The 24,514-nt window shown below is 37.5% G+C and overlaps 2 protein-coding genes across 6 annotated transcripts; both read left to right on the top strand.

Moving 5' to 3' along the window:
- Positions 1-445: 445 nt before the first annotated feature.
- Positions 446-11,895, top strand: LOC109095385 (interferon-related developmental regulator 2-like). Of its 2 annotated transcripts, XM_042762347.1 has the most exons (13): positions 446-1,107; positions 5,224-5,283; positions 7,129-7,242; positions 7,373-7,454; positions 7,558-7,682; positions 8,311-8,468; positions 8,565-8,618; positions 8,710-8,888; positions 9,630-9,738; positions 9,814-9,948; positions 10,124-10,252; positions 10,740-10,832; positions 11,004-11,895. In XM_042762347.1, exons 1-13 carry the CDS (start codon positions 1,059-1,061, stop codon positions 11,082-11,084), a joined length of 1,368 nt encoding a protein of 455 aa, XP_042618281.1. In that variant the 5' UTR covers positions 446-1,058; the 3' UTR covers positions 11,085-11,895. The 2 variants fall into 2 exon arrangements, with proteins under 2 accessions (XP_042618281.1, XP_042618282.1); XM_042762348.1 differs by lacking the exon at positions 5,224-5,283 and having other exon boundaries at positions 452-1,107.
- Positions 11,896-12,212: 317 nt separating this feature from the next.
- On the top strand, positions 12,213-24,411 carry LOC109095384 (acylamino-acid-releasing enzyme-like). Of its 4 annotated transcripts, XM_042762327.1 has the most exons (27): positions 12,214-12,296; positions 12,408-12,510; positions 12,732-12,903; positions 13,129-13,448; positions 13,890-13,956; positions 14,674-15,068; positions 15,426-15,558; positions 15,671-15,797; positions 15,907-15,982; positions 16,061-16,136; positions 16,478-16,608; positions 16,715-16,849; positions 17,006-17,097; positions 17,268-17,305; positions 17,697-17,818; positions 18,978-19,038; positions 19,155-19,249; positions 19,405-19,474; positions 19,612-19,697; positions 19,790-19,928; positions 20,019-20,102; positions 20,181-20,261; positions 20,352-20,440; positions 20,517-20,710; positions 20,823-20,925; positions 21,348-21,454; positions 21,745-24,411. In XM_042762327.1, the coding sequence occupies exons 2-27, from the start codon at positions 12,478-12,480 to the stop codon at positions 21,845-21,847; spliced, it is 3,129 nt and encodes a 1,042-aa protein (XP_042618261.1). In that variant the 5' UTR covers positions 12,214-12,296; positions 12,408-12,477; the 3' UTR covers positions 21,848-24,411. The 4 variants fall into 4 exon arrangements, with proteins under 4 accessions (XP_042618263.1, XP_042618261.1, XP_042618262.1 ...); XM_042762329.1 differs by lacking the exon at positions 12,408-12,510 and having other exon boundaries at positions 12,213-12,296; XM_042762328.1 differs by lacking the exon at positions 12,214-12,296 and having other exon boundaries at positions 12,340-12,510.
- Positions 24,412-24,514: the final 103 nt, after the last annotated feature.

Genomic DNA, 24,514 nt, shown 5'->3' on the forward strand with positions numbered 1-24,514 from the left:
ATCTGAATGAGATAAACTATATTAGAAAAGTGCTTAATTTCTCTTGAGTAGGATGTCATGCTGTAGTATTATTAATGTCATTAAGTTTAGAACACATCACTGTGAAGTGTTTCGGTTTGAAAGAACATTTCTATTTTTGTTTCTTTTTTGAATGTGGTAGAATAATTTAATTTATTCTATATCATTTTACAAACTTTTACTTGGTTGGTTGTCCCCCACCTCATCCGCACCCCTCCTATCCTCCATTTATTTATATATATAAATATATATTATATATATATGAGATGAGTAATAATAATAGTTGGGTAAGTTAATAAGTAGTAAAAAGTATTGTTATGAATAATTAACTTGTTAAAGAGTGAATGGGTTTTATGGTGTTGACAAACGGATAGCCACATGTACCACCGTCTCACTTAATGAGAACTACTAGCAACATAAAACCATAAGAGTCACGGTATACTGACAGTTCTGTTTAGCGTCCTTATTGTTTTCATACAGAAAAGTTTATAAAGCTGTAACTTTTTTTATGCAGAATGTGCAATCCAAACATTTCTGAATCGCTGATCATTGTGGGAACTGTAGTTCTCGATTTTACGTCTCTCGCAGAGGCCCTGGGTTGGAGTGATACAGCGAACTACATTACCCATAGTGCTCTGCTGTAATTTGAGCCGTAGAGGAGGAGCGTGCCGGGTGTGCAAGCCGTTACCAATGGGAAGATGGTGGAAGCTGGAGCCGCAACGTGCACGATCCTCCGTCCCGAACATTTCCAAAAACATTTACCATCGCAACCTGGTATTAGATATCGGTTACCTGGGGACAACCATAGATAATAAATACTAAAACTAAGACTGCATTCTAAGTATTTTGATTTCGGTGTGAGGTGCACCTTACACTGGTGGTGCCTGAATCGTGGGGCCAAACTGCACATATCACAGTATTTTCATACTCTTGGAAGGATTTCTCGGCTGGGATTGTTGATAAACTGTTGACTGACCACAGTCTCTTGTTCTCTATCATCTGTCTCCTTTGAGCTTCGGTGTTTTGGAGCGGCTGTCGGAATGCCACGAAGCAAAAAGGGGAAACGCGGTGGGAACAGTTCGAGCAAGGGTGAGTTTAACACCCGCTGTCACAGACAAATAAAACATGGTCACGCGAGATAATATCAGCGAGCAATTTTTTTTGTTTGTTTTCAACATATCCCTAAAGCAAGATCAATGTACTTGCATAATTGCAATAACGTGTTTTCATAACATTTGTCGGTACGTGAATCTATTGTTTTTAAAACACTGGTAAAGAATGTTTTATTTTAAGCATAAACCTCACAAAATTATCGATTAATTAATGTAACATTTAAAAATACGACTATCGTTACATATCATGCTTGTTTGGGTGACAGATTGCCCAGCTGAAAACTAAGTTTTCTGAAACTGAAACTTATTTCCTTTAGGATTTTAAGCAAAAAAGATTTGAAATTGACGAGGCTTATTCTTTACAAGCTTTTATTTGGTCTTGATGATGTGGCTGCAACCATTTCGGCACCGTTTACAGTTAGCCTAATATCAGTTTCAAGCGCCAGCTCTAAAAACTTGAATTGTGCATAATAAGCAAAATATTTAACAATGATTATTTTAGAAACCGTGTTTGCCTTTTAATTCAGCAGTAAGGATAGAAGCAAAGTGATTGACTGTCAGGGTTATTCCGTCTGCAGCATGACAGGTGAAGCTCATGCCTGCTCGTGTATATTTAGCCCAAGTATCACGGAGCCGCAAAAACCGGGCCTTTCCGGACTACTCACGCGAGCTGTAATGTTAATTAAGTTATTGATTAAAATTTCAACTCTTTGTTTCAATGCAAAATAATTTACGATTAAAAGCACAATTAAAAGTTTTTGATAAGTTAATGTCACATGCAGTGTGGCAAAATTAAAGCATGGAGGAAAAAGAAAAAAAAACTAGGGATGGACCTATTTTTCAAAAAGTATTGTATTCGAATATATGGGCTCATAAAAACGAATATTCGAATATAAGTTTATTTAAATTACGTTTAACAAGAAATGCATTTTTTTAATAGTTAAAGGGTTACTCCATCCCAAAATGAAAATTTTGTCAATCAATTACCCCTTGGCCGTTCTAAACCTGTAAAGCTTCGTTCGTCTTCAGAACACAATTTAAGATATTTTGGATGAAAACAGGGAGGCTTGAGACTGTCCCATAGACTGCCAAATAAATAACAGTCAAGGTCCAGGAAAGTATGAAAAGCATCATCAGAAAAGTCCATCTGCCATCAGTGATTCAACCGTAACGTTATGAAGTGACGAGAACACTTTTTGTACACGAAGAAAACAAAAATAATGACTTTATTCAACAGTTGCTCTCCTCTGTGTCTCTCCAAATCAGCGTAGAGCCATTTTGGCGATTCTGAGCAGTACACAGATGGCATAAGCTCTTCACAGTCAGCCGTGCGGCGCCGATGCGCTGTTTGCTTTCAAACCAAAGTGTAAATACACATAAAAAGACATATCATTGTGGCGCGGCTGATACAGAAGAGCGTAAACCGCTTGCGTACTGCTCAGAATTGCCAAAATGGCGCTACATTGATTCATGTGATTTCTCATTGTGGTGGTGATGATATGATAATTCACTTTCACTGATTGATTTGATCAAAAATAATTCCATTTTGTAAGATAATTTAGTAAGATAATTTTAATCAAAGTAATTCCAAACTTCGTGAGGCAGACGACATTCTGTGATCAAAAATAGGGATGCACAATAAATATCGGCATGTTATTTAAAGCGCATCTCTTCAGTAAAGCTGGTTCTGTGATCAGCGGTAAATCACTACAAGTGCATGCTTTCACATGGAGCAGCATTTGTTACACAGAGCCATTGTTCACTGACAAGCTGCGCAAAATATGATATTGGTTTTGCGCAGCTTGACAGTGAACAACGGCTCTAGGGTGCGTTTCCCCAAAACCATAGTTGCTAACCTGTTAACAACTTAGAAATTGCATTGCAACCAACAAAGTTGCTAACTTAGCAACTACGGTTTTGGGAAACGCACCCCTGTGTAGTAAATGCTGCTCCACGTGAAAGCACACATGTTTAGAGATTTACCGCTGATTACTGAACCGTCTTTACTGACGAGATGCGCATTAAATATTGTACCGATATTTATCGTGCATCCCTAATCAAAAACAATAACTTGTTAACATGCTCCATAGTAGGGCTGCAAGATTAATAGAATCTGATTGTATTTTGTTGTTAAAGCCGGTTCTGTAATCAGCAGTAAATCATCATCACGTGCTTTCAGATGAAGCAACATTTACTACACAGAGCCATAGTTCACTGACAAGTTACGCAAAAAATTGCAGACGATTTTATTGCACGATTATGAAATTGAAGAAATTGTTCGCGGTAATGACAGCTGTTTGCATAGCTTCTCAGTGAACTATGGCTCTGTGTAGTAAATGCTGCTCCATCTGAAAGCATGTGAAAATACCACATTTAATAACACATTTTCTCTCTAAACTCACTTTATAACATCAGTCGAGTGTTTGAAATAAATTCTGTGAGAGGATGTGGCTTCTTACAAAGAATAAGGCACGCAACATATTTCATAGTTTTCTAAGCAGTGATAAAGGCATTGCATTATTAATATACTTTATTTTAATTAAAATTATAATAATAAGAACTCAGATATACCATATATTGTCATAGTCCTGCGTTTATTAGTCACGTTGAATCAATGAAAGCAGTTAAACCTTCTGTTTATCCAGCTACCGCTATAGGCATTTCCTGGGTTTCTTCTGCGAGGCGTATTTGGAGTTTCAGCACGAGAGCTCCCTCTTGCCTTCGGATGGAGATTTACTGGTGATCACAGAACTGTGCTTCACTGAAAGATACGCATGACAATCGCAGCTTCTGTCGAAACGTGATTTCGATTCCATTTCGATTAATCGTGCAGCCCTACTCCACGGCGCCAACCAGTGCATTTAGTTAGAACTGACTTTTTAGTTTGCGTGCTTAGGAATTACATCTACGGCCAGCAAAGCAACGCATAGTAAAATTTGAATACTGTTTTTATTTTTCGAATAATAATTACAGAATGAATGTTAGGACTGACTGCGGTGAGTGCTGAAGAGTTATTTCTCTGAATGACTCTCAAATCTTATTGAACTTGTGTGAATGTCCTACCGGAAAAAGAGTTTAAACCAGCTTACGATAAGCAAAACACAAAAACGTGCTAATTAAATTTTTTAATATACTTTCAAACTGTGTACATATTTAATTTTAAAAGGGTTTTGAATTTTAAAGCCAAGAATAACAACTAAGTTAGCTGAAAAAAAAGAAGAAAAAAAAAAGCCCAGGCCTGCTTTTCTCACTGATATGACACAAACAATGTTAAATATTTGTACATTCTCTAACACGCATATTTTAGATTTACAATTCATTTAAATGCCTCTGGTGTGTAAAAATAGTAAATATCATCATGTCCCTCTTTTTTTTACCCTAATAAAAGTTATAGGAGCATTAAATAGTTAATAAAGAAACTTCATTCTAATGTTCATTATTTTAGCGTTAGCCGCACTTATGCTAACGATTAAATATTCTAATAACAGCGTTCATTTCAATCCAACATTCAAATTAAAATATTGAATAATATTCATAACAGAAGTGGTGTTTCCCACAGACTTGCACTCTTTATTATTTTTGTTATTTAGTATATGCAAATTCATTCTCTGCCAGCAGGAGTAGCAGATAGAGGTTTCCGTGTGATGGTTGTAATCTTTTATGGATTTAGTCTGTTATGAAATGTGCTTGTGATGAATTAACGTTATGGTGATGATTAATTGAAAATGACATCCATAATTTTCTGAAGACAGATGGTTTCCTTCAGAAATACAGTGATATAAAAACACCCGCACCGGGTTTTGACTTTGACACGTGCAGTGCTCATGTTTATTCAACGAAGTCAAAGCCTTTGGAAAATCTATTTGTGGCGGTCAGTTTTAATATTGTGGCGGGCCGCCACAAATAAATCAATGTATGGGAATGAATGAACATTTGATAGATTTGAGAAGTAATTTGAGGCAACTTCAGAGTGAAAGAAGAGTAGCAGTTCTTGTCAGCTGGCCTTGTCCTACAGTTAAATGTTTGAAATGTCAAACTGACCTCAGATAAGAACTGGTTTAATCTCTCTCTTCCTCCTGTTCACTGTGAGCAGGCTCACTTCGACAGGAAGTGCTTCAGCTGCAGTTGTCAAAGACTGCCCTGTCACGTGCAGGTAGCATGACCTGATCTTATTTGTGACCTCATGTCTCTCACCCCATTAATGTTTAATAAGCAGCATGTGTATATCCATTCATGTGTATTTGTTTACATCATCTTTCATTTGTCTAATGCCTTTCATGACTTGAGAACCAAAATGCCCCAGAAGCATCTATCACTTCTGCTTTCTTGTGAAAGCAGACTTCTGGACAAGTGTTTCCTAACATTTTTTGGTCAAAAGTACATCCACAGCCCCATCAGTAAAGGTCAACTACATCTTCATTGGTACAAACCAGAAAGGTGTTCCTTTTCACTCCTATTATACTGGAAATCATTATCATTAGATGCTTTTATTTTTTCTCACCAAGCAGCTATTTCTCTGAGGCAGCTAAAGTTTTTTTCATTGGTCTTTGAGCAATCATAGTGAAACAGAGATGTTTAACAAAAGTAGTCATTTGACCTTTTTATGGTGGAATTTAAATGCAAAAGTCCCCCCTGCTGCTTGGGAATCACTTGTGTTCAGTCTGTTGCAAGTTCAGCGCCACTGAGTGATGAGGCTTCTGGAAAGTACTGGAACTCAAGTAAAAATATTTGGACTAACTGTTTCTATCCACATTTTGACTCTGCAAAGTCTGAGGCTACTGTGGATTGTCTCAGATTAATTTTTCAAAAATTCCCAACCATGGTATTCATGGTATTCATCCTCTGCTAAATGCACTGCTGCTTCCCATTGCATCCCTGCCGACATGTCTTGTTATGCTGATGCATGTATTGGTACAACAGTTAGACTGCCATTTGAAAGTCTATTGGAATGTCACATTCGTATTGATGAGATACTGATGAACTCGTAGTTTGAGGCCTTTTGTTTAAGTTCTAAAACAGTCTTCTGACTTTATTCTCAATGTGTTTTTGCTTAAATCTGCATATCAGTGAACCAGTTGATCGAAGCTTTGGGTAAAGGTTTTCAAACATTTTAGTCTTTATTTATATTTATTTAAACTGCTTTTGAAACTGATCAGAATTTTAAGCATTTATTACAGTATTCAATCAAACATCATTTTAGGCAATTTCTAGTAAGGCTGTTTGAAACACAAATAAATATAGTGTAATAGTTTCAATATGTTTGATTGAATCTTTTTAAGAGTGTGAACTGCATGACCTATCTTTTAGAGATTAACCTGATCACTGAAGAGATTTGATTCAGTAGTTTCATGATCCAGAGTGGATCAGTGCAGAGAGACAGTGATTGATTTAAAGAGGATAGAGTCTCAGAGGATATTTCTACACTTTAATCTGTCTTCCTGGATTTAATTATCGAAATTGTTTTATTCAGTACATTTTTCATTTTTAAGCATGCCGTTTACAAATCCTCATGTTTTTAAGACTGACACTTTCATGTTAAACTAAAGGTCTGCTGGTACCTCAATGGGAAACAGGCGGGCTTTTGTGTGTTTGTGTGTATATGTGTGTTTGAGAGAGGCCACACTGAACTTTGACCCAAATCAGAGCTCTGTTTCTGAGTTGTTGGTTTGCTGAGAAGTGTATGTGTTAGCGTGAAAGATGTGGTTATTAGATTTTCTGTATAGTCAAGACTGTTCACACTTTCTGTCAAAGTTATTAAAACTAACAGACTGGTTTTGCAGTCCTACATGCGTGTTTGTTTTCTCTGAGCACTGAAGTGAATCGTCTGGCTTTGTCCAAGCAGAGGTGTTTAGGTATATGAACTTTGTGGACAGTTAAAACACACATGATCACACTATGACACACCCATCTGCCTAACCTATGATCATTCCCATCCTTCATTTAATTAAACTAATGTTCACTGTGTATCTCTTCATGTCTCTCTCTCTCACTGTTTTAGGGAGAAATGGGGTGAGAGGCGAGTCTGGTGTGAGTGATGATGATTTAGCGTCGGATATTGTCAGTCACTGCAGCAGCGCCAGTGAGAGCGCGTCAGTCATAGAGGAGGGCACAGGTACACAATTAAAAACCAGAGACATTCAAATCACATCATACATGCACAAACATTATTACAAATATATATTGCCAGTAGTATACAAGTGCAAAAAAAAAAAACATCTATACACTGACTCTGTGCTGTGCAGGTGAGGTGGTGGATGAACAAACTGCTCAGGAAGAAACAGAAGACAAACTGAAGCAATGCATCGACAATCTGATGGATAAAAGGTATCAATATGTTGACGCAACAGTGAGCAGTGCAAGCACACACAGTTACTGAAAACTAAATGAACTTTGCAGCTGTTTCACTCTTATCTTTTGTGTTTTTCAGTGCTAAGACCCGTCTGGCTGCACTAGAAAGTCTGCGCTTGGGGTTTTCTTCCAGAGTGCTGTATGAGTTCCTGTTAGAGAGACATTTCACAATCTGTGACTGTCTGGAAAGGAGCTTGAGGAAAGGTGTGAATTAGGACTTTTTGTGGAATTTTTGTGTTCACACATTATGTCAAAGTTCAAGTTAAGGTCAATGGGACACTCTTGACATTATTAAAACTAAGGGCACAGAGACCGGTTTTGCAATCCTACATGTGTGTTTGTTTTCTATGAGTACTGAAGTGAATCTTCTGGCTTTATATACATAGAGAGAGAGATAGTTATCAATTGTTAGTTTCCTTCTTAAGTAAACCATACATGTGAGAAACAAAGTACAAGCACTGAAAGGATAAAAGGTATTTATATTATATTTTATATTATTATATATTTTGTATTTTTCCTTTTTACTTTCTTATAGTGCTTGTACTTAGTTTTTTTTTTCACATATATGTGTTATTTATTCACAAAAGATAGTTTTGATCTAAAGACAGGCTAGTCTGTGTGCTCCTACCCTTTTAAGCTATCAAAAAACTACCACTCTTCATTCATAAGCAAACTGTAAATTTATCATCTATAAAGGATAAGAAAGAAAACTTGATCGAGGGCAGTAGGGGGAGAAATCCCAGGCTGCACTTGGATGTAGACATGTTATCTGTGGTTTCTCTCGCTTTGCAAATAAACTGGGTTTAACTTGATAAAGTGTCTTTATGTGTAGGTGGAGGAGAGGAGCAGGCCGCTGCAGCTACAGTGTGTGCTCTCTTGTGCATGCAGCTCGGGGGCGGAGTTGAAGGTGAGGAGGGCTTCAAGATGCTCCGCCCCATCCTCAGCTCCATCTTGATTGACAGTTGTGCCAGCCTGTCCGCTCGACAGAGTGTGAGTCGATGCCTCAATATATATAAAGTCTATAAACTTTTATTCATTCGACTACATAAAATGGGATTGTTTACTTATATCTCCACCTTTTGTCAGTGCGCTCGAGCTCTGGGTATGTGCTGCTACGTGTCTGCCTCAGATGATGCAGAGGTATGATCAGATCTTGTAAAATGCATATGAATATTTATAGATCTGCATGTTTGTATAAGTATCATCTGTCTTTTCCTCCTGTCTTTTTCAGGACCTGATAAAATCTCTTGGACATTTGGAGAGTGTGTTTGTGGGTGCATATCCCCTGGGTGATGGCACTCTGCCCGCTGTCAAAGCCGGGACCCCTGCACTCCACAGCGCCGCCCTGCAGTCGTGGGCTCTGCTCTGCACCCTCTGCCCTGCGTCACGCATTAACACCATTCTCAACCAGTGAGTTTGAATCGCAAGAAAACACATTACAAGCTTAACAATAACCAATTTTTGTTACAAAAAATTCAAACTCTACCAAAAACTCACTGCAAAATATACAGAAAGTGTGGGTGCATAAGCCACAATAGTCCAAATAGGCAAAAGATGCCCCAAAAAAAAGGGTCTGCACACTATAAAGGTGATAAAGGACAACAAAAAAGCAAATGCAAGATAAACACATTTACTGAGGAACAGCCAGTACTTGTTTTGATAATGTTTGGACCCTCAAATCTACCCATATCTCCTTGCTGAACTTCAGTAACAAAAAGAACTTCAACAACAAAACCACTTTTTCTATGCACTCACTTTTTTTTTTTTTTTTTAATCTCTCCCTGTTCTAGCTTATACTATAGTACTATCACTTTAAATTGCCAGCACCTCTCGTTGCATTGCATCCTTAAGATGAGCCACTTTTTTATTCCTCATTTGTAAGTTGCTTTTAAGATTTTATATTAAGGCACTGAAGAATGTCATGTTGTGGTTATTTCACATTTGCTTTTTTTCTTGTCTTTTTCACCCTTATAGTGAACCGTTGTTGTTACAAAGACACACACCAAAACAGTTCAGATATCTAAGCCACAATGAATACAAGACATGTATTGCTTTCATCAGGGTGAAAAAAAAAGCCATGTGACAACACCCAGATTGAATAGATAGACTTATTTGTCTGTAAAATGATCTTTCTCTTTGTCTGTCTTTTAGCCACTTGCCACGTCTACATGCGTGTTTAGAAAGCAGTGAGGTGAACTTCAGGATTGCTGTGGGAGAGACCATCGCTCTGCTGTATGAACTGGGACGGGACATCGATCAGGTGTGTGTTGTGTAATGGTGAATCAGTTTGAATGTCAGGAAGATGGCAGGGTACATAATGTGTGTTGTGTTTCAGGAGTTTGAGTATGAGGACTGCGATGCATTGTGTGACAGTCTAAAGAGCCTAGCGACTGATGGAAACAAACATCGTGCTAAAAATGACCGCAGGAAACAGCGCTCAATCTTCAGAGAGGTGCTGCACTACATTGAGGTGAAAGGAGAACCACAATTCATGCCTTTTTATTTTTATATAACATGTCATTAAATTACATCCAAATATTTTATAGCAATTTTGCACGCAGGGCTAATAAGCCGAGTTGATCCAATACTGTCTTAGATGGTTATGATTTACCGACATCAGACCAAACATTCCTTCCTATTTTCAGAATGAGGATTTCACAGAGGAGAAGATCCAGTTTGGGATTGAGGCCATCTACATTGATGGCTGGATGCGCCACAGGATTTATGATGCCTTTAAGGAAGTGCTTGAGTCTGGAGTCAGACACCACCTACAGGTGAGTATCTAAATGAATCAATATTGAGCGAAATCAGAATTGAAATGCAAGCTTCTGATTCTAATTAAAACAAATCAGAAATTCAGTGCTTTGTAGTAAAAGTTTCTGTATATAGTAAGTTTTGGAATTTCAAAAGCTTCAAGAGCTGAATGTTCAGGAATCCCATTTTTCGCTCTCAATTTCTACTCTAACACAATTTAGAGCTTGTCATTACTAGAAAAATGTATATTCTTTATAAAATACTGATGGCATTTTAAAATTCTGCTAATTTTTGTGACATTTCCAGGACTACAAATCACATTTATTCATAATAAGGCTACCTTATATATCATTATATATATTTTTAGCTTGTTTTTAAATAATTTAAAGTCATCTTAAAGCACCCTTTAATGTTTTTTGAGCCCCCCCATACCGGCCCTGACTCCATGTTTGAGAACCACTGTTCTGTAGTGTTTGTTATAATGAGTTTTTGTTTCTATTTGTGTAGTTTAATCCTTTATTGAGGGATATTTTTGGACTTGGACCTCCTCTCATCATGGATGCGTCTGTTAAAGCCAGCAGGATCTCCCGCACAGAGAGGGTAATCTTGAACCTTTTCACTTATAATAAATAACGAAAGGTGACTGACATAACAAGAAGTCTTAGTTTGCAGAGTGAAGTCAGATTCAACTGATTTTGTGAGCTGTCTGACAAAAAATTAAATCAAGGTTTTGTGTGTATATTCATGCAACTTTGGTTTGTCTCTTCACAGCATCTGTTTAACTCTGCTGCATTCAAAGCTCGGACTAAATTAAGGAACAAAGTGAGGGACAAACGTGCCGACGTGATGTGAGGATGAAGGCGACAAAGAGAGAAACACTACATCCTTAAAATCCCCTCGGCTCACTTGAAATCATAGTTTGACATGCTGCCAAGCTAGAGACTTGACAATGGACATGCGTGACTGTCTGAGTGTGAAAGGCTGGGTGTGTGCACGTGTGTATGCGGTGTTGTGTTTTTATTTAACATCACAGTGTGAAAGCTAGGAATCCTACAATTAAACAAACATGAAATATTATATCTTTATAACAACCTCTTGTAAGGCTGTATTCAGCTTTTCTGTTTAAACCTGTTTTACCTCCTCAAGTGTTTTTGGGACAAAAGAGAATTTTTATCATTGAAACATTAACTTTTTACAGCTCTGCTACAAACAAAGAGGCCAAGAAAACGTAATTCTTTGTAGTTTTTCTATAAGCATTTTATAAATGGATTATGCTGACGCGCCTATGATCTGATGATGCAAACAAATGAAAATTCATCTTTGACTGCAGTTTGCCAGAGTTAGTGTAAACCTCTCTCACTGGCACTAAATCAACCATGTTCCACATCTTAATTCTAGAGTAGAATTAAGATGTGATACATGGTTGTGGTTGTTGTTTGTTTTTTTGGCTCAGTGTGATGCAGTCAAATAAAGTTCTTGCATCAATGTACCCTCACCACAAGCTCATGTCTACCCATTTAGATCATGCTTTCAACATTTCTTTTGAATTTCTTTCTAAATATGAAAAACCACCATGTCATGAATTTTCTTTGAAGCAAAAGTACTGTATGCAGCAGCAGGGTTTTGGAAGAAAAAACTAAATAAATTATGTAATTATCCTTAACAGTGTTGGATGTCTTTTTGACAGGCGTAGATGTATTTGTAGAAAGAGAAAAAACTAATTATGAAGAAAGTGTGTGATGACTAGAATTGCTCTACAAATCTTATCAGTCTGTGTATTTGATTACATATTAAAAATGTGTTGTTCATACAGTGAGTGTAAGCATATATATATATATATATATATATATATACATACATACATACACATATATATATAGTTCGTTTGTTATTATATTTCATTTTAAGTAATCTAACATTAGGGTCATGCACATGTTTTTTAACTCTTATTTTGAAAAGCTTTTTACACGTCTCCTTTCATGGGTACTCTCGCGAGATTTTAGACCTAACAGACTCCTAACAAGTTTGGCTAAAATGTTCAGCCATACAAGTCAACATACTAAGGTAAATTTGAAAATTTCTGCATACTTAGCAGTAAGGGCAGATCTATTAACTCACATTGTATCAGGAATGAATAAGCAAGCTTACCAAAATACAGCGCTTATAACGCTACAGGTGAGTGACCGTTTGATGAAGCGACCAGCTGCAGACCTGCTAATCGGCCCGTGGCTGGAGGAGTCCGCCAATGGATCAGCTGTTATTACAGAGCGTCTCTCTTGTAATGGATTCATTGTCCTTCCCCCGTATTATATTTTGGGCCTGCCCATATAATGACATTTATTTTGCTTTAAATTACACTGTAAGATTTTGACGTTTATTTTTTTTTTAAATGCAGATTCAGATAGAGTTAGGTGCAAAGCACTTGTCTGAAATGCCCATCATCAGGAGACACATCAAGGTGTTCTGAGGTGTAAATGTTTTGTCCTTTTTATTTCATAGCTACACAAAACTATTTTGCGAGGAGAGGAGCAGCCAGCTCTTCAGAAATGTAAGGACTGTTGTTCCTTGTACCACTGTCCTTTCTGTGGGCCTGAGATGTTCAAACCCACCATCAAAAGCAAATGTTTGAAACATTTACTGGGTCACAGAAGAAGAGCAATACGGCACAAGGGCAAGTACTAAATAATACGTTTAAGAAATCTCAAGCATTTAAATATATATATTTTACTTGAAATTAAGTCATAGGAATACATGATTATTCTGTTCCTTCAAGTATTAATATTTACTGAAGCATAGAATTTTATAGAAGCATAAGTAAATCTTAGTATTACATGGATCTCTAAAAGAGGACTCTTTTGCTTATTACTCTTTTTTTTATTTTATTTTTTTTTACTAGAGTTCTTCATTTTTAAATGTCATTTAAAGTGCCGAACTGCTCCACACTTTCACTGCGTCAGCTGCACATCCACTTTTATGAGGAAAGATGGTTTTCTAAAACACCTGGCCATGTGCGAGAGCAAAAAACCCAAGGTAACAGTTGTAGAGTTGAAATCAGAGGAGAGTTTACCTGCACCAGATCTTCATCTGACTGCGTCTGAGGCTGGCAGTACTGAGGAGATGCCTGTCAGTGAGGGACACAGAAGTCTGATCTCTGAAGGTGCTCAGAAAATTAGGAGAAGAAAAGCAAACTTTGAGCAACACTTGTGCCCTAAAAGGGTAAGTTTTTTTCTTTTTTATGTATCTACATACATTACTATTTAAGAGTTTGGGGTTAGTAATTTTTTTTTTTTTATAAATAATTAAAAAATATATATATTTTAATAAAATAATGCTTTTATTTAGCAAATACAGTATGGTGTGAAAAGTTTTGTATTTCATTTAAATGCTGTTGTTTTCATAATTCTATTAATTAAATAATCCTGAAAAAAAAATGTATCAGCTTCCACTAAAATATTAAGGAGCATAACTGTTTGTGGCATTGATAATGATAATAAATGTTTCTTGAGCACCAAATCAGAATATTAGAATGATTTCTGAAGGAACATGTGACACTGAAGACTGGAAGAATCTTTGGGGACTTGTTTTGTCAATATTTTTTGACAAGCTGTGGAAATTGATACAAACATACACAACTCTATTTGCCCTGTGCTGTTGCAGGCTGTAAGTGAGGAGACAGTGAGCCAGGGCCCCAGTCATTCAGAGACTGCAGACCAAAACTTCACAGGTGAGCCTCATCAAACAGAAAACATTCTGCATGATGCAATTTACTTGACTTGACCTTTCATTCCCAGCATGACAAATCACCTAAGTACTATCAGGCACAGATTTAAACATATTTTTATTCAGTCATTATTTGATCGTAGTGACAAAACTTTAGACGAGGGGTCTCCAAACTCGGTCCTGGAGAGCCAGTGTCCTGCAGAGTTTAGAACCAACCCTAATTAAACACGCCTGTACCAGCTAAATAAGGTCTTACTAGGCATACTAGAAACTTCAAGGGAGATGTGTCGAGGCAAGTTGGAGCTAAACTCTGCAGGACCAAGTTTGGAGACCCCGGCTTTAGACTATCATTCCATCCAGTCACAGGATTTCAATCAAGTTTGATAATTTGAGTTAATTTTAGAACACATTGTTTTTAGTTGCCACGAATATTTATTGCATTCAGAATGGCTCGAAAGTCTGGTAATTTGTGGTCCGCAGTCATTTATTGTATGATCTCCAGTTATTCTATGTAAACATTTACAAAGTCTGCCTAGTGTTTTATAATCTGTTCAGAATTCTAAAAGTCTTGCAGTGTATTCCAGCCAAACACCTGATTCTCTGTCAGTCTGGCTGGCTGACGACAAGACTATGAAATGCAGTGTGTAATGTATAATGAGTCTTGTGCTTATCGATGTCCTCTGATCAGAGAGCTTGATAGTTTTACTCTCTTTAATCTCAGGTGAAGGAGGGGTTATTGAAAAGCAGGTGAGAACAGAGGACCCAACTATATCCCCAGTGGATGAAGGAGATCCTTCAATGGTAGATCTTTCTGTAGTGGATCATAATGTCACAGAGACCACCATCTCAAATTCTGCAGAGGCTGATGTCGCCATACAGACTTTGGTAAATGAGATGTTCTCTGGACACACATCTGTTGAAAGCACCATCCCACAAAGATCCAGATCTGATGCACAAGATCTGTGTCCGTTCTGTGGTTTAATGCTGCACAGGAAGAATCTGCAGGTGCATTTAAGAAGGAAGCACCCAGATGAAGTTTCAAACCAGGAGAAACCTGCCTCTGCTCAGGGGAAAAACCCAAAACAACAGAGACTTCCTTTGCGACAACAACAGAAGGTGAGAGAATTTCATCCTTTGGGAGGTTTTGCAGATTTATTACTGGTTATAGAGCAGGGTTTATGAAGGAACTGCATCAGGCTTATGAGTTGATAAAAGCTAATAATTAATCTAAAATTAAAATAAATAATTTTTAAGAGTTTATGAATACTACAGTGCACTAGTCTATAGTACGTGAGATAGTATATACTTCAGTAGTTTATATAGGCTATATATGATTCATATATAAGTTCATATGAGTCGGTGGACTGTAAAGTGTCTAAAATGGGCTTTTACAGTGTGAGCCCCACAAGAAGGGCCGGTTCATGTTTGTTTTTTGTTTATGTTGACTCATAGTGTTATGTTTTGTGGTTTCAGATTACAATGGAGAGTGAGATCAGAGATGTGTTCAGACACTGTATCAGGTTTCCAGTGCCCATTTCTGCCTCTGTGATCGCTGATGAGCTGGTGGACTCTGTCAGTGAGACGCGTTGTATCACCGTATTGACCCGTAAGTTTATTGGAGAGTTCTGTCATGTGGTTTTATGGTGTATTCACTATTTACTTAGTTTAGTTATATGAAGACTCCATGGTGCTTGCTTTTCAACTCTCTTTCTCTGTAGGTTGGAGTCAGTGTGATTTGGAGAGAGGGGTGAAACTGCGTTTCTCTCAGAGATGGACTCTACTGTGTAAACACAACACAATTGAGCATGTGCTGCCATCTGGAACAAGCTCGCATATAGAGAAAGAGTAAGAGATATATAAACAATATGCAGATATTCATGTATTCTCAAGAGATAAAAAGAAAGACTACAAGTAAACAACTCACCCATCTTTAAAATGCGATTCTCACTTTCAGGTTGCTCAGCTGCCATTCTCCTTCTGGGACTGTTCACGCTGTCATCCGGGAGGAAGCAGGACATCAGTACTTGGAGGTAATGGCTAATGTCTTTGATATTTAAATACTGAATTATTAAAGTATGATTCTTAATCCTCTTTTTTTCATTTGGTAGGTTTGGGGCCAAAATGGTCTGGAGAAAACTTTGGACCTTACAGCTCTAAATAAACATGGAAAAGTGTACGAAGATGGTAAGAAACACTTTTTGAAATTGAAAACTGTTATTTTAAATGGTAATAATATTTCACAAAATTACTGTTTAACTGTATTTTTGATCAAATAAATGCAGAGCTGGTAAACATGAGAGACTTATTTCAAAAATATTTACAAATGTTACCGACCCCAAACCTTTGAATGATACAGTAGTGCAGTTCAAGATAGACATTTATATTGAGCCATTCTGTAATTTGGAAACTATTGATTCATGTTAGTAGCCAATGGCTCTTTGGTCTTTTTTCAAGTCTGGAGCCCTGATCAGAGTTTAAGGATATCTGTCTGATTGTGTGTACTTTGTTTCTTTGTTTATCATTAGCTCAGTTTTCATGTCTGGCCTGGTCACCATGTGAAAAAAAGTTGCTCTATGTGGCTGAAAAAAAGAGGGTGGAGCCATCAGCACATTCATCAGCCAATGAGGATGGTGGGCTTGTGTTGCTTGAAGAACAGGTGAAATGTCTTCTCCCATGTGTAATTTCATACAGTTACTGTTATTGCTAGACGTTTGAAGATATGCGTTCAAGGATTTTGAAGAAGTCATGTGTGCATTTCTCAGGATAAGAACATATATGTTGAAGACTGGGGTGAAGGTCTGATGGGTAAAAGCTGTCCAGTCTTGTGTGTAGCTGATCTCAACAAAGAGGCAGTTATCATTTATGCTGGTGTACCTCCACATGTATCACCAGGACAGGTGAGTCAGATATATATTACAATTCTCATTTGTCTTATTGATAATCAATTAGGTTATGCCATACTGGCTTTACATGGGAGATGTTATATCAGCAATCTCAAATTCAGTTTTTGTAAATGTTAACTGAATTATAAAACACTCCTTATTCTTTCTTAAGCTCTGTGGGCACCTAATGGAAGGGGCGTGGTGTTTGTGGGCCAATGGAATGAGCCATTCAGACTGGGCCTGAAATTCTGCTCTAATCGTAGGTGAGGGGTGGAGTTAAAGATAGCTTCGGCAGCTATAATTTTTCCTTCGAAATATTGATTCAGTAATAATCCCACAATCCATCAAGCGCTATTATTTAATAAAATGCTTATATCAGAGAATTCTGATAAATATTTAATACAAATTTTTGCTGATATTTTTCTTTTTCCAGATCAGCTCTCTACTACCTGGATATGAAAGGGAACTGTGGTAAGAATCTTTAGTCAAGTCAAGTCACCTTTATTTATATAGTGCTTTTAACAATACAGATTGTGTCAAAGCACTTTACAGTATTAAATAGGAAAATAGTTTTTCAATAATGCAAAATGACAATAGTAAACACTCAATTTTCAGTTAAAGGCAGTTCATCACTGAATTAAGTGATGTCATGTTATAGTTCAGTTCAGTTTAGTTTGTATATTTTCTGTGATGTCGAGTATATGGTTTGGTTTTATGTTTTTTTTTTATGGGTGGGATTATGTCTAAGCACCTTTTAAGTACCTTTTCTTGACTCTTTGGGCTTTGACTTATATGCTGTTTTGTGAAACTAGAACTCTTGGTCCTATAACCTCTCTTTGTCAATATGACCTGTCCTGGCCAGAGTGCTTGTCAGCTGAAGGCGTGTCTGTTTCAAGCCCTCGAATGAGTCCAGACTCGTGCTGGATCGTCTACTTGCAGGGACAGGTGTTTGGACCACATCATCAATGCCTAAGAATGATGCTGGTGAGAACATACAGCTTAAAGGGATGGTTCACCCAAAAATGAAAATTCTGTCCTTAATTACTCACCCTCGTGTCGTTCCAAAACCGTGAGACCTTCGTTCATCTTCAGAACACAAATTAAGATATTTTTGATGAAATCCAAGAGCTTTCTGACCCTGCACTTTCAAGGCCCAGAAAGGTAGTAAGGACATCGTTAAAATAGTCCATGTGACAGCAGTGGTTCAACTGTAATTTTATGAAGCTACAAGAAGGCTTTTTGTGTGCAAAGAAAACAAAAAGAACAACTTTATTCAACAGTTTCTTCTCTTCCGTGCCAGTCTTCAATGCGTATTCACAACAGCACCACAATGCATGCGTGTCCCTTATTCTGCTTGCAAACAAGTCGCAGCGCATCCGGGTTCTACGTCAGAACGCCGGCTCCTGTGTCAGCAGCATCACACATATGCGTCTTGGTACTCTTGTGTAGTCGTTATTTTTGTTTTCTTAGAGCACAAAGTATTCTCATAGCTTTTAAAAATTTCGGTTGACCCACTGCTGTCACATGGACTATTTAAATGATGTCCTTACTACCTTTCTGGACCTTGAATGTGTCAGTTGTGTTGCTTTCTATGCAGGGTCAGAAAGCTTGCAGATTTCATCAAAACTATCTTAAACTGTGTTCTGATGAACGAAGGTCTTACGGGTTTGGAATGACACGAGGGTGAATAATTAAGGACAGAATTTTCATTTTGGGGTGAACTATCCCTTTAATATATCATAAACTAAATGCTATATAACAAATGCTGTTCTTTTGAACTCTTTATTCAATAAGAATCCTGAAAAAAAATGTATCATGGTTTCCACAAAAATATTAAGAAGCACAACTTTTTTTAAAATGAATAGTAATAAGAAATGTATCTTGAGCACCAAATCAGCATGTTAGAATGATTTCTGAAGGATCATGTGACAGTTAAGACTGGACTAATGGCTACTGAAAAAAATATTAAAATAAAAAAGTTATTTTAAATTTAAACAATATTTCATCTTACTCTTTTTACTGTATTTTCAATCAAACAATTGCAGCCTTGGTGAGCATAAGAGACTTATTTGAATAAGATTAATCTTACTCACTACAAATCAGACTATTTATTAGACTACTTTGTTTTTTTCATGTTTTTTAGTATGACATGAAGAACAGAAGCACTTCGGTCTTAGTAGATGTGGTCCGGAGAGCGGAAAAAGGTACTTGCTGTGGATGAAAACACACATGCACACACATTAAAGAGTGACGTGAAGTCATTTTTATTTATATACGCTTTTCACAATGAGCTCAGGTGTGATGTCATGTCCCTTCACAGGTCAGTTTGCTGGTATATACGAGTCGTTGCCGTCTCAATGCTGGTCTGCAGACAATGAGAGAATCTTCTTCAGCAGTGCCTGTGAAAACAATAAGGTAAACAAATACACACACACACAAAAAAATGTATGGCATGCTGTTAAATATCTTTCATAGAAAACCTGGATGTATCTCATGTCTGCACTGTGTGGATTCTGTATTTCTGATTCTTAGTGTTACGATTTTGTGATTTGCACTATCTGTTCTTCTAGGCAGTGTTCTCAGTTGACAGAACCACAGAAAGAGTAACACAAGTGTGCAGACTGGATGCACTAAGACTAGGTAGTGTAAATATGGATGATGTCATGACTGCTCAAGAAAGATATTCTAAGACCATTTGGTCACTTTACTGTCAGCGTCCTTACCATGTTTCTTGCCAGTTGTGACAGTCATTAATTCTGTGTGTTTGGGTTTGGTAGATGATTTTGGAAGTGTGCAGCTGTTGGCAATACAAAAAGACCTGATGGTGATGAGCTGCTCATCTCCAAATCAACCTCCTTGCCTTGTACAACCACGCACACATGCACACACTTTTTTCTAATAATTAATTTTGACTGAAGAAACTGCATTAAATGTAACACTGTGTGTTTTCTGTAGAAAGTTGGCTTCCTCTCATCAGTGGATCAGGCTGAGGACATGCAACTTTGTAATGTGGGCGGAGCAGATGTGTATGAGGGATTCGATTGGCAGCCCATGTTGATCACACCCCCTTCTCAAGAGGAGAACCATCATTTCTGTGAGTAACATGGATGTATCATCAGATTTACAGCTGCTACCAGCAATATTTCTTTGTGATTTTACTCTTTCCTCCTTTCTACTTATTTAGCTGGACTAAATTTTGGAGCAATTTTGTTAAAGCCGTACAATCCTCCAGAGAGAAGGAAAACTCCTCTAGTGGTAAATATACATGGTAAGGCTGACCATTTTTTTGTCCATGACATCATTATCTCTCAGACGCCAGTGATCAGTGAAGTATTTGTCTGTGCAGGTGGTCCTCATGCTCATTTTGCTGCTGACTGGAACGCCACAGCCGCTGCTTTAACCAAACTAGGATTTGCTGTTCTGATGGGTGAGTGTTTATGTGGCATTCTAGTTCTGTCACACACAAGAAAAAATACAGAACGAGCACTGATTTAAGGTATGATTTTGTGTGTCACAGTGAACTACAGGGGCTCCACAGGTTTCGGTCAAGATGGCATAGAGTCTCTGCTTGGAAACATTGGCAATCAGGATGTCAAAGATGTTCATGTGTGTATATGCACAAATAATGTGCACATATTGAGAGAGTATTTCATTAGTTCATTTGTCATTTTTTCGTGTCCAGAGGGCAGTGTTGTGGACTTTGCAGAATGAGACGACCCTTGATCCTGATAGGGTGGCAGTGATGGGCGGGTCTCACGGTGGTTTTCTGGCCTGCCACCTGGTTGGTCAGTATCCAGATTTCTACAGAGCATGTGCGGCAAGAAACCCTGTGATCAACGCAGCCACACTGCTTGGAACCAGTGATATTGTAGATTGGTAATGCACTCACATTTACATTTGTTAATAACCCTGTTATTAAAGATGAATAAGTGTTTGCAGTGGCTGAAGGTGACTGTAATGGTGTTATGTTTTTATGCTGTCCCTACAGGAGATATTTCTCTGTTGGGCTTCAGTATGATTTTGACCGGCTGCCCACATCACAGTCCCTCATTTCCATGCTGGAGAAGTCACCTATAATACATGCTGCACAGGTATACACAAACACATACATAAACATGCACGCACACACACACACACACACACATTTACTAACCTAATCTAAATGTGTACATTGCATAGACTTCTATTTTTATAAACAGCTAGTTATGAATACTGAACCCTAACCCTAACAGAAAAACTTCGACATTTTTACAATTAAATAAAACCCTGTACTTATTTTATACTTTTTTTTACAAATTAGAACATCCCCAAAAGCTGTTGGAATGCTTTGTTAGGTTTAACTCACTTCTGGGTAAAACTTTGTCCCCATAACATGGTCAGATAGGTGCACACTAACTTATACTTGCACACAAACACACAGGAATAGTGATTAGTATGTAGTATTTCTTTGTGTAGCATAAGCTTAATATCTAAATAGTAGAGCTTAATATGGTTTGTGTACCTGTGTGTTTAGATCCGTGCTCCTGTGTTGTTGATGTTGGGTGGGAGAGACAGGAGGGTATCAGCTCACCAGGGTCTGGAGCTCTACAGAGCACTCAAGAGCAGGAGCACACCTGTCAGGTACACACAAACAAACACCTGCATTTAATAAACACACATATTATACTGATATTATTAGTCACTAGGCTGATATTGTTGATATTGGCCATTAATGGCATCTACAACAACCTTGTCAATGGATAATAAACTTTTTCTTTTTGCAGAATATGATAGTTTGGGATCAGAATTTTTTTTTTTTGAAAGAAGTCGACTATGAAGTGTTCAGAAGAAAAAAGAAAGAGCCTGCTCTTTCTTTTTTCCTGTCTTTATCAAACACTCTCTCTCTTTCTCTCTCTTTTTCTGTCTCTCAGGTTATTGTGGTACAGTGATGAGGGTCACTCGCTGTCTAAAGTCAACACTCAGTCTGACTGCTTCCTCAACATCGTTCTGTGGTTTAAAGAACATTTAAACTGACACAGCATTTCTCAGAAATGCATATAAAATATTCATCAGATGTTTTTTTTTGTCTGCACATGTTGTGATTGACATTCTTGCCAAAACTGTAAATGTCCATAAATGTTGCAGTGAAGCTGAAGCTACAGGTTATGCAGGTCATTCTCCACTAGAGGACAGACCTGTCCATGTTAAATCAGCACTGCTATAATAAGGGGTCAAATGCCAAAGGATGAAGTGATTTAGGAATCAGAGCTCATGTACTGTGATACTGAACTTCTCTTTTCAGAGTCAGTATCTGAAAATTCAAACTCTTTTGTGAGATGTTTACTCTTCACTATGTTTTTAATGGACAGTAATGGTCTTGCCATTTTTTTTTTTTTTTTTTGATCAAATCTATTTGAATTTAAATACAAATACATGGTGATTGTTTGTAGATTTAAATTAGTTTTATTATGAAAAAAGTACATTTAGGGTGGAAAGTAGAAGAAAAATACAAAACCCTATTTTATAGTTTCTGTGAAAAGTATCGATAGAGATCTTCAACATTCCATATTTATAAACATGATGCGAGTCAGAAATGTGTGACATTAATTTTGGCCAGTGTTTATGCACTTAGATCCCGGTGCGCATGCTAGCCTTAGTGGCAGCTGTACCGGCTCACATGTCTAAGACTTTTGTGTCCATTTCACTTACAGCCGCTTAAGAAAGGTATTTACCTCAAAGATTTCTTTGTTTCATAGTTTATAGCAGCATTTTTGTCCTTGCACTTAATCTCCAAATCCTCTTTGACAGATTCATTCAGCTCTTGTGTTTCTGTCATGAACTTTTGGTTTGCCATTTGTGGCATGTTGAACACCAGCCAGCTTTAAGTTAGTGTTTTGTGGCCAATTGTAGCATGTGGATTTTCAATATTCTGGCAGTCTTAGGGGGCAGATTGCTTTATACCCTGTTAAGATTGTATTGCTAATGACCCACAGAGAAAGAAGTAGAATACAACAGGTCACCTGAGACCACTGCCACTGTGTGTGTGTGTTTAAGAGAGAAAGAAAGAATGGTCTGTATTATTCACCCCTTGATCGGGTTTGGTGTAGGTGTCTGGGTCTTAGGGAGGTCAAATATCATTAAAAGTCTTTACTCTCTGTCTCAGTTTGCCTAGATGCTGGACGACATGTTCATAAAGGAGGATTAAAGAGCAAGGCAGAATTTGAGAATAAACACAAACACCCAAAAAACAGAAAATCATTGCCAGTGGGTGAAAAGCAGATAAAAAGCAGAAGCAGATAGGGAGAAAAATCTGAGTATGTTTAAGGTCACTCTGGGGTAAAATGAGCCACAGCTTCCTTGGTGATCTCATGAGCTCTGATGTGACACATTAAATGAAAACACAAAAGTTATCTGATGGCTCAAGCATTTTTTTCCCAGAATGCTTGGAGTTGGGTAAGAACCAATAGGCTTGGGGTACATTGAATCAACGGTCATAAATATGACACCGCTTGAAGCAGTGAATTTATTTGAGTTGGCAGTATAATACAGCATAAATTACATCCTTCAGACATTTTTGTTATATTTTGGTTCATGTTGCCTCAGTTGCTTTTGGATATTACAAGTCTTATATAAGTTGTTTTCTTTGATCCCTTTTTAAAGATCTTCAAACTGATAAACAGCTCTACTCTGTTTTGTTTTCACCTATTTAACAGAAAAAGGAAACAACACAAACCGGCTCAGCTTACCACAGGCCCAAAGTTGTGCTAAACCTGGGTGTTGCTTTGGCTAGTGGACAGTGTCTATCCAAACGGGTGCCCACCCAAAAGAACAAGTCAAATTTCATTTTTAGCATAGATTTTCACATATGTCTTTTTGATTTATTGGCTGTTAGATCATTTGTTGGACTATGCGTATGTGATTGGCTCTGCATTGTTTCAATAGGATGTCTGTCAATGTCCATCATATACACTAGTTTCTAGGTTATTTCAGTGCCACCGGTGCCAAAAGACTTTATGATGTCTGAAATATTAAACAATGAGCTATTCAAAGCAGTTATTGTAGTATTATTTATATATTATATTATTACATTTTGAATTAGCTTTATTTTTATATTTTCACTTTTAATTTTAATTTTATTAATTTTAAGGCTTTGCCATTTTTTTTGTTTTGTTTTTGTTATTTCAAATATTTATATATTAATTAAATATAATATCTATTTTTAGTTTTAGGGTGCTCTTACTTTTGGTTCGAGTGCCTGTTCCGAGCCTGAATTCGTTTGCTCCCCCGTCCCACTGGCTCCACTGGTTTGTGTTCATATTGTGTTTTTTGGGTTCTGAACCACGGAACATTTGCTTCATCAGAGTGGTAGCTGTTTACCCCTGTTACTAGGTAATGACTATGAAAAGGTTCAAAGGAACGCAGGAATCACTTTCTGCGAGCAGACATCAATCAAACCCGGGTGCGCACCAAAAGGCCCCGGTGTATTCACAGGAAAGTCCGCTATTTCACTTGCCTTGGTCCAGACAAAAATACAATGTTGAGGTTTTTTTGTAAATTAACCAAAAATTGTAAACAAAACCACACGTGTGCTAAGGTCATCCTTTCTATGGACTGAAATTTTCAAGCAAGGAAAAGCAGGAAGCTCAAAAACAGGCTAATCATGGAGATTTTTCATAGTGCCATCTTTTTTCTTTTACTGAT

Source organism: Cyprinus carpio, chromosome A8 (assembly GCF_018340385.1).
Source record: "Cyprinus carpio isolate SPL01 chromosome A8, ASM1834038v1, whole genome shotgun sequence".
Classification (NCBI taxonomy): Eukaryota; Metazoa; Chordata; class Actinopteri; order Cypriniformes; family Cyprinidae; genus Cyprinus; species Cyprinus carpio.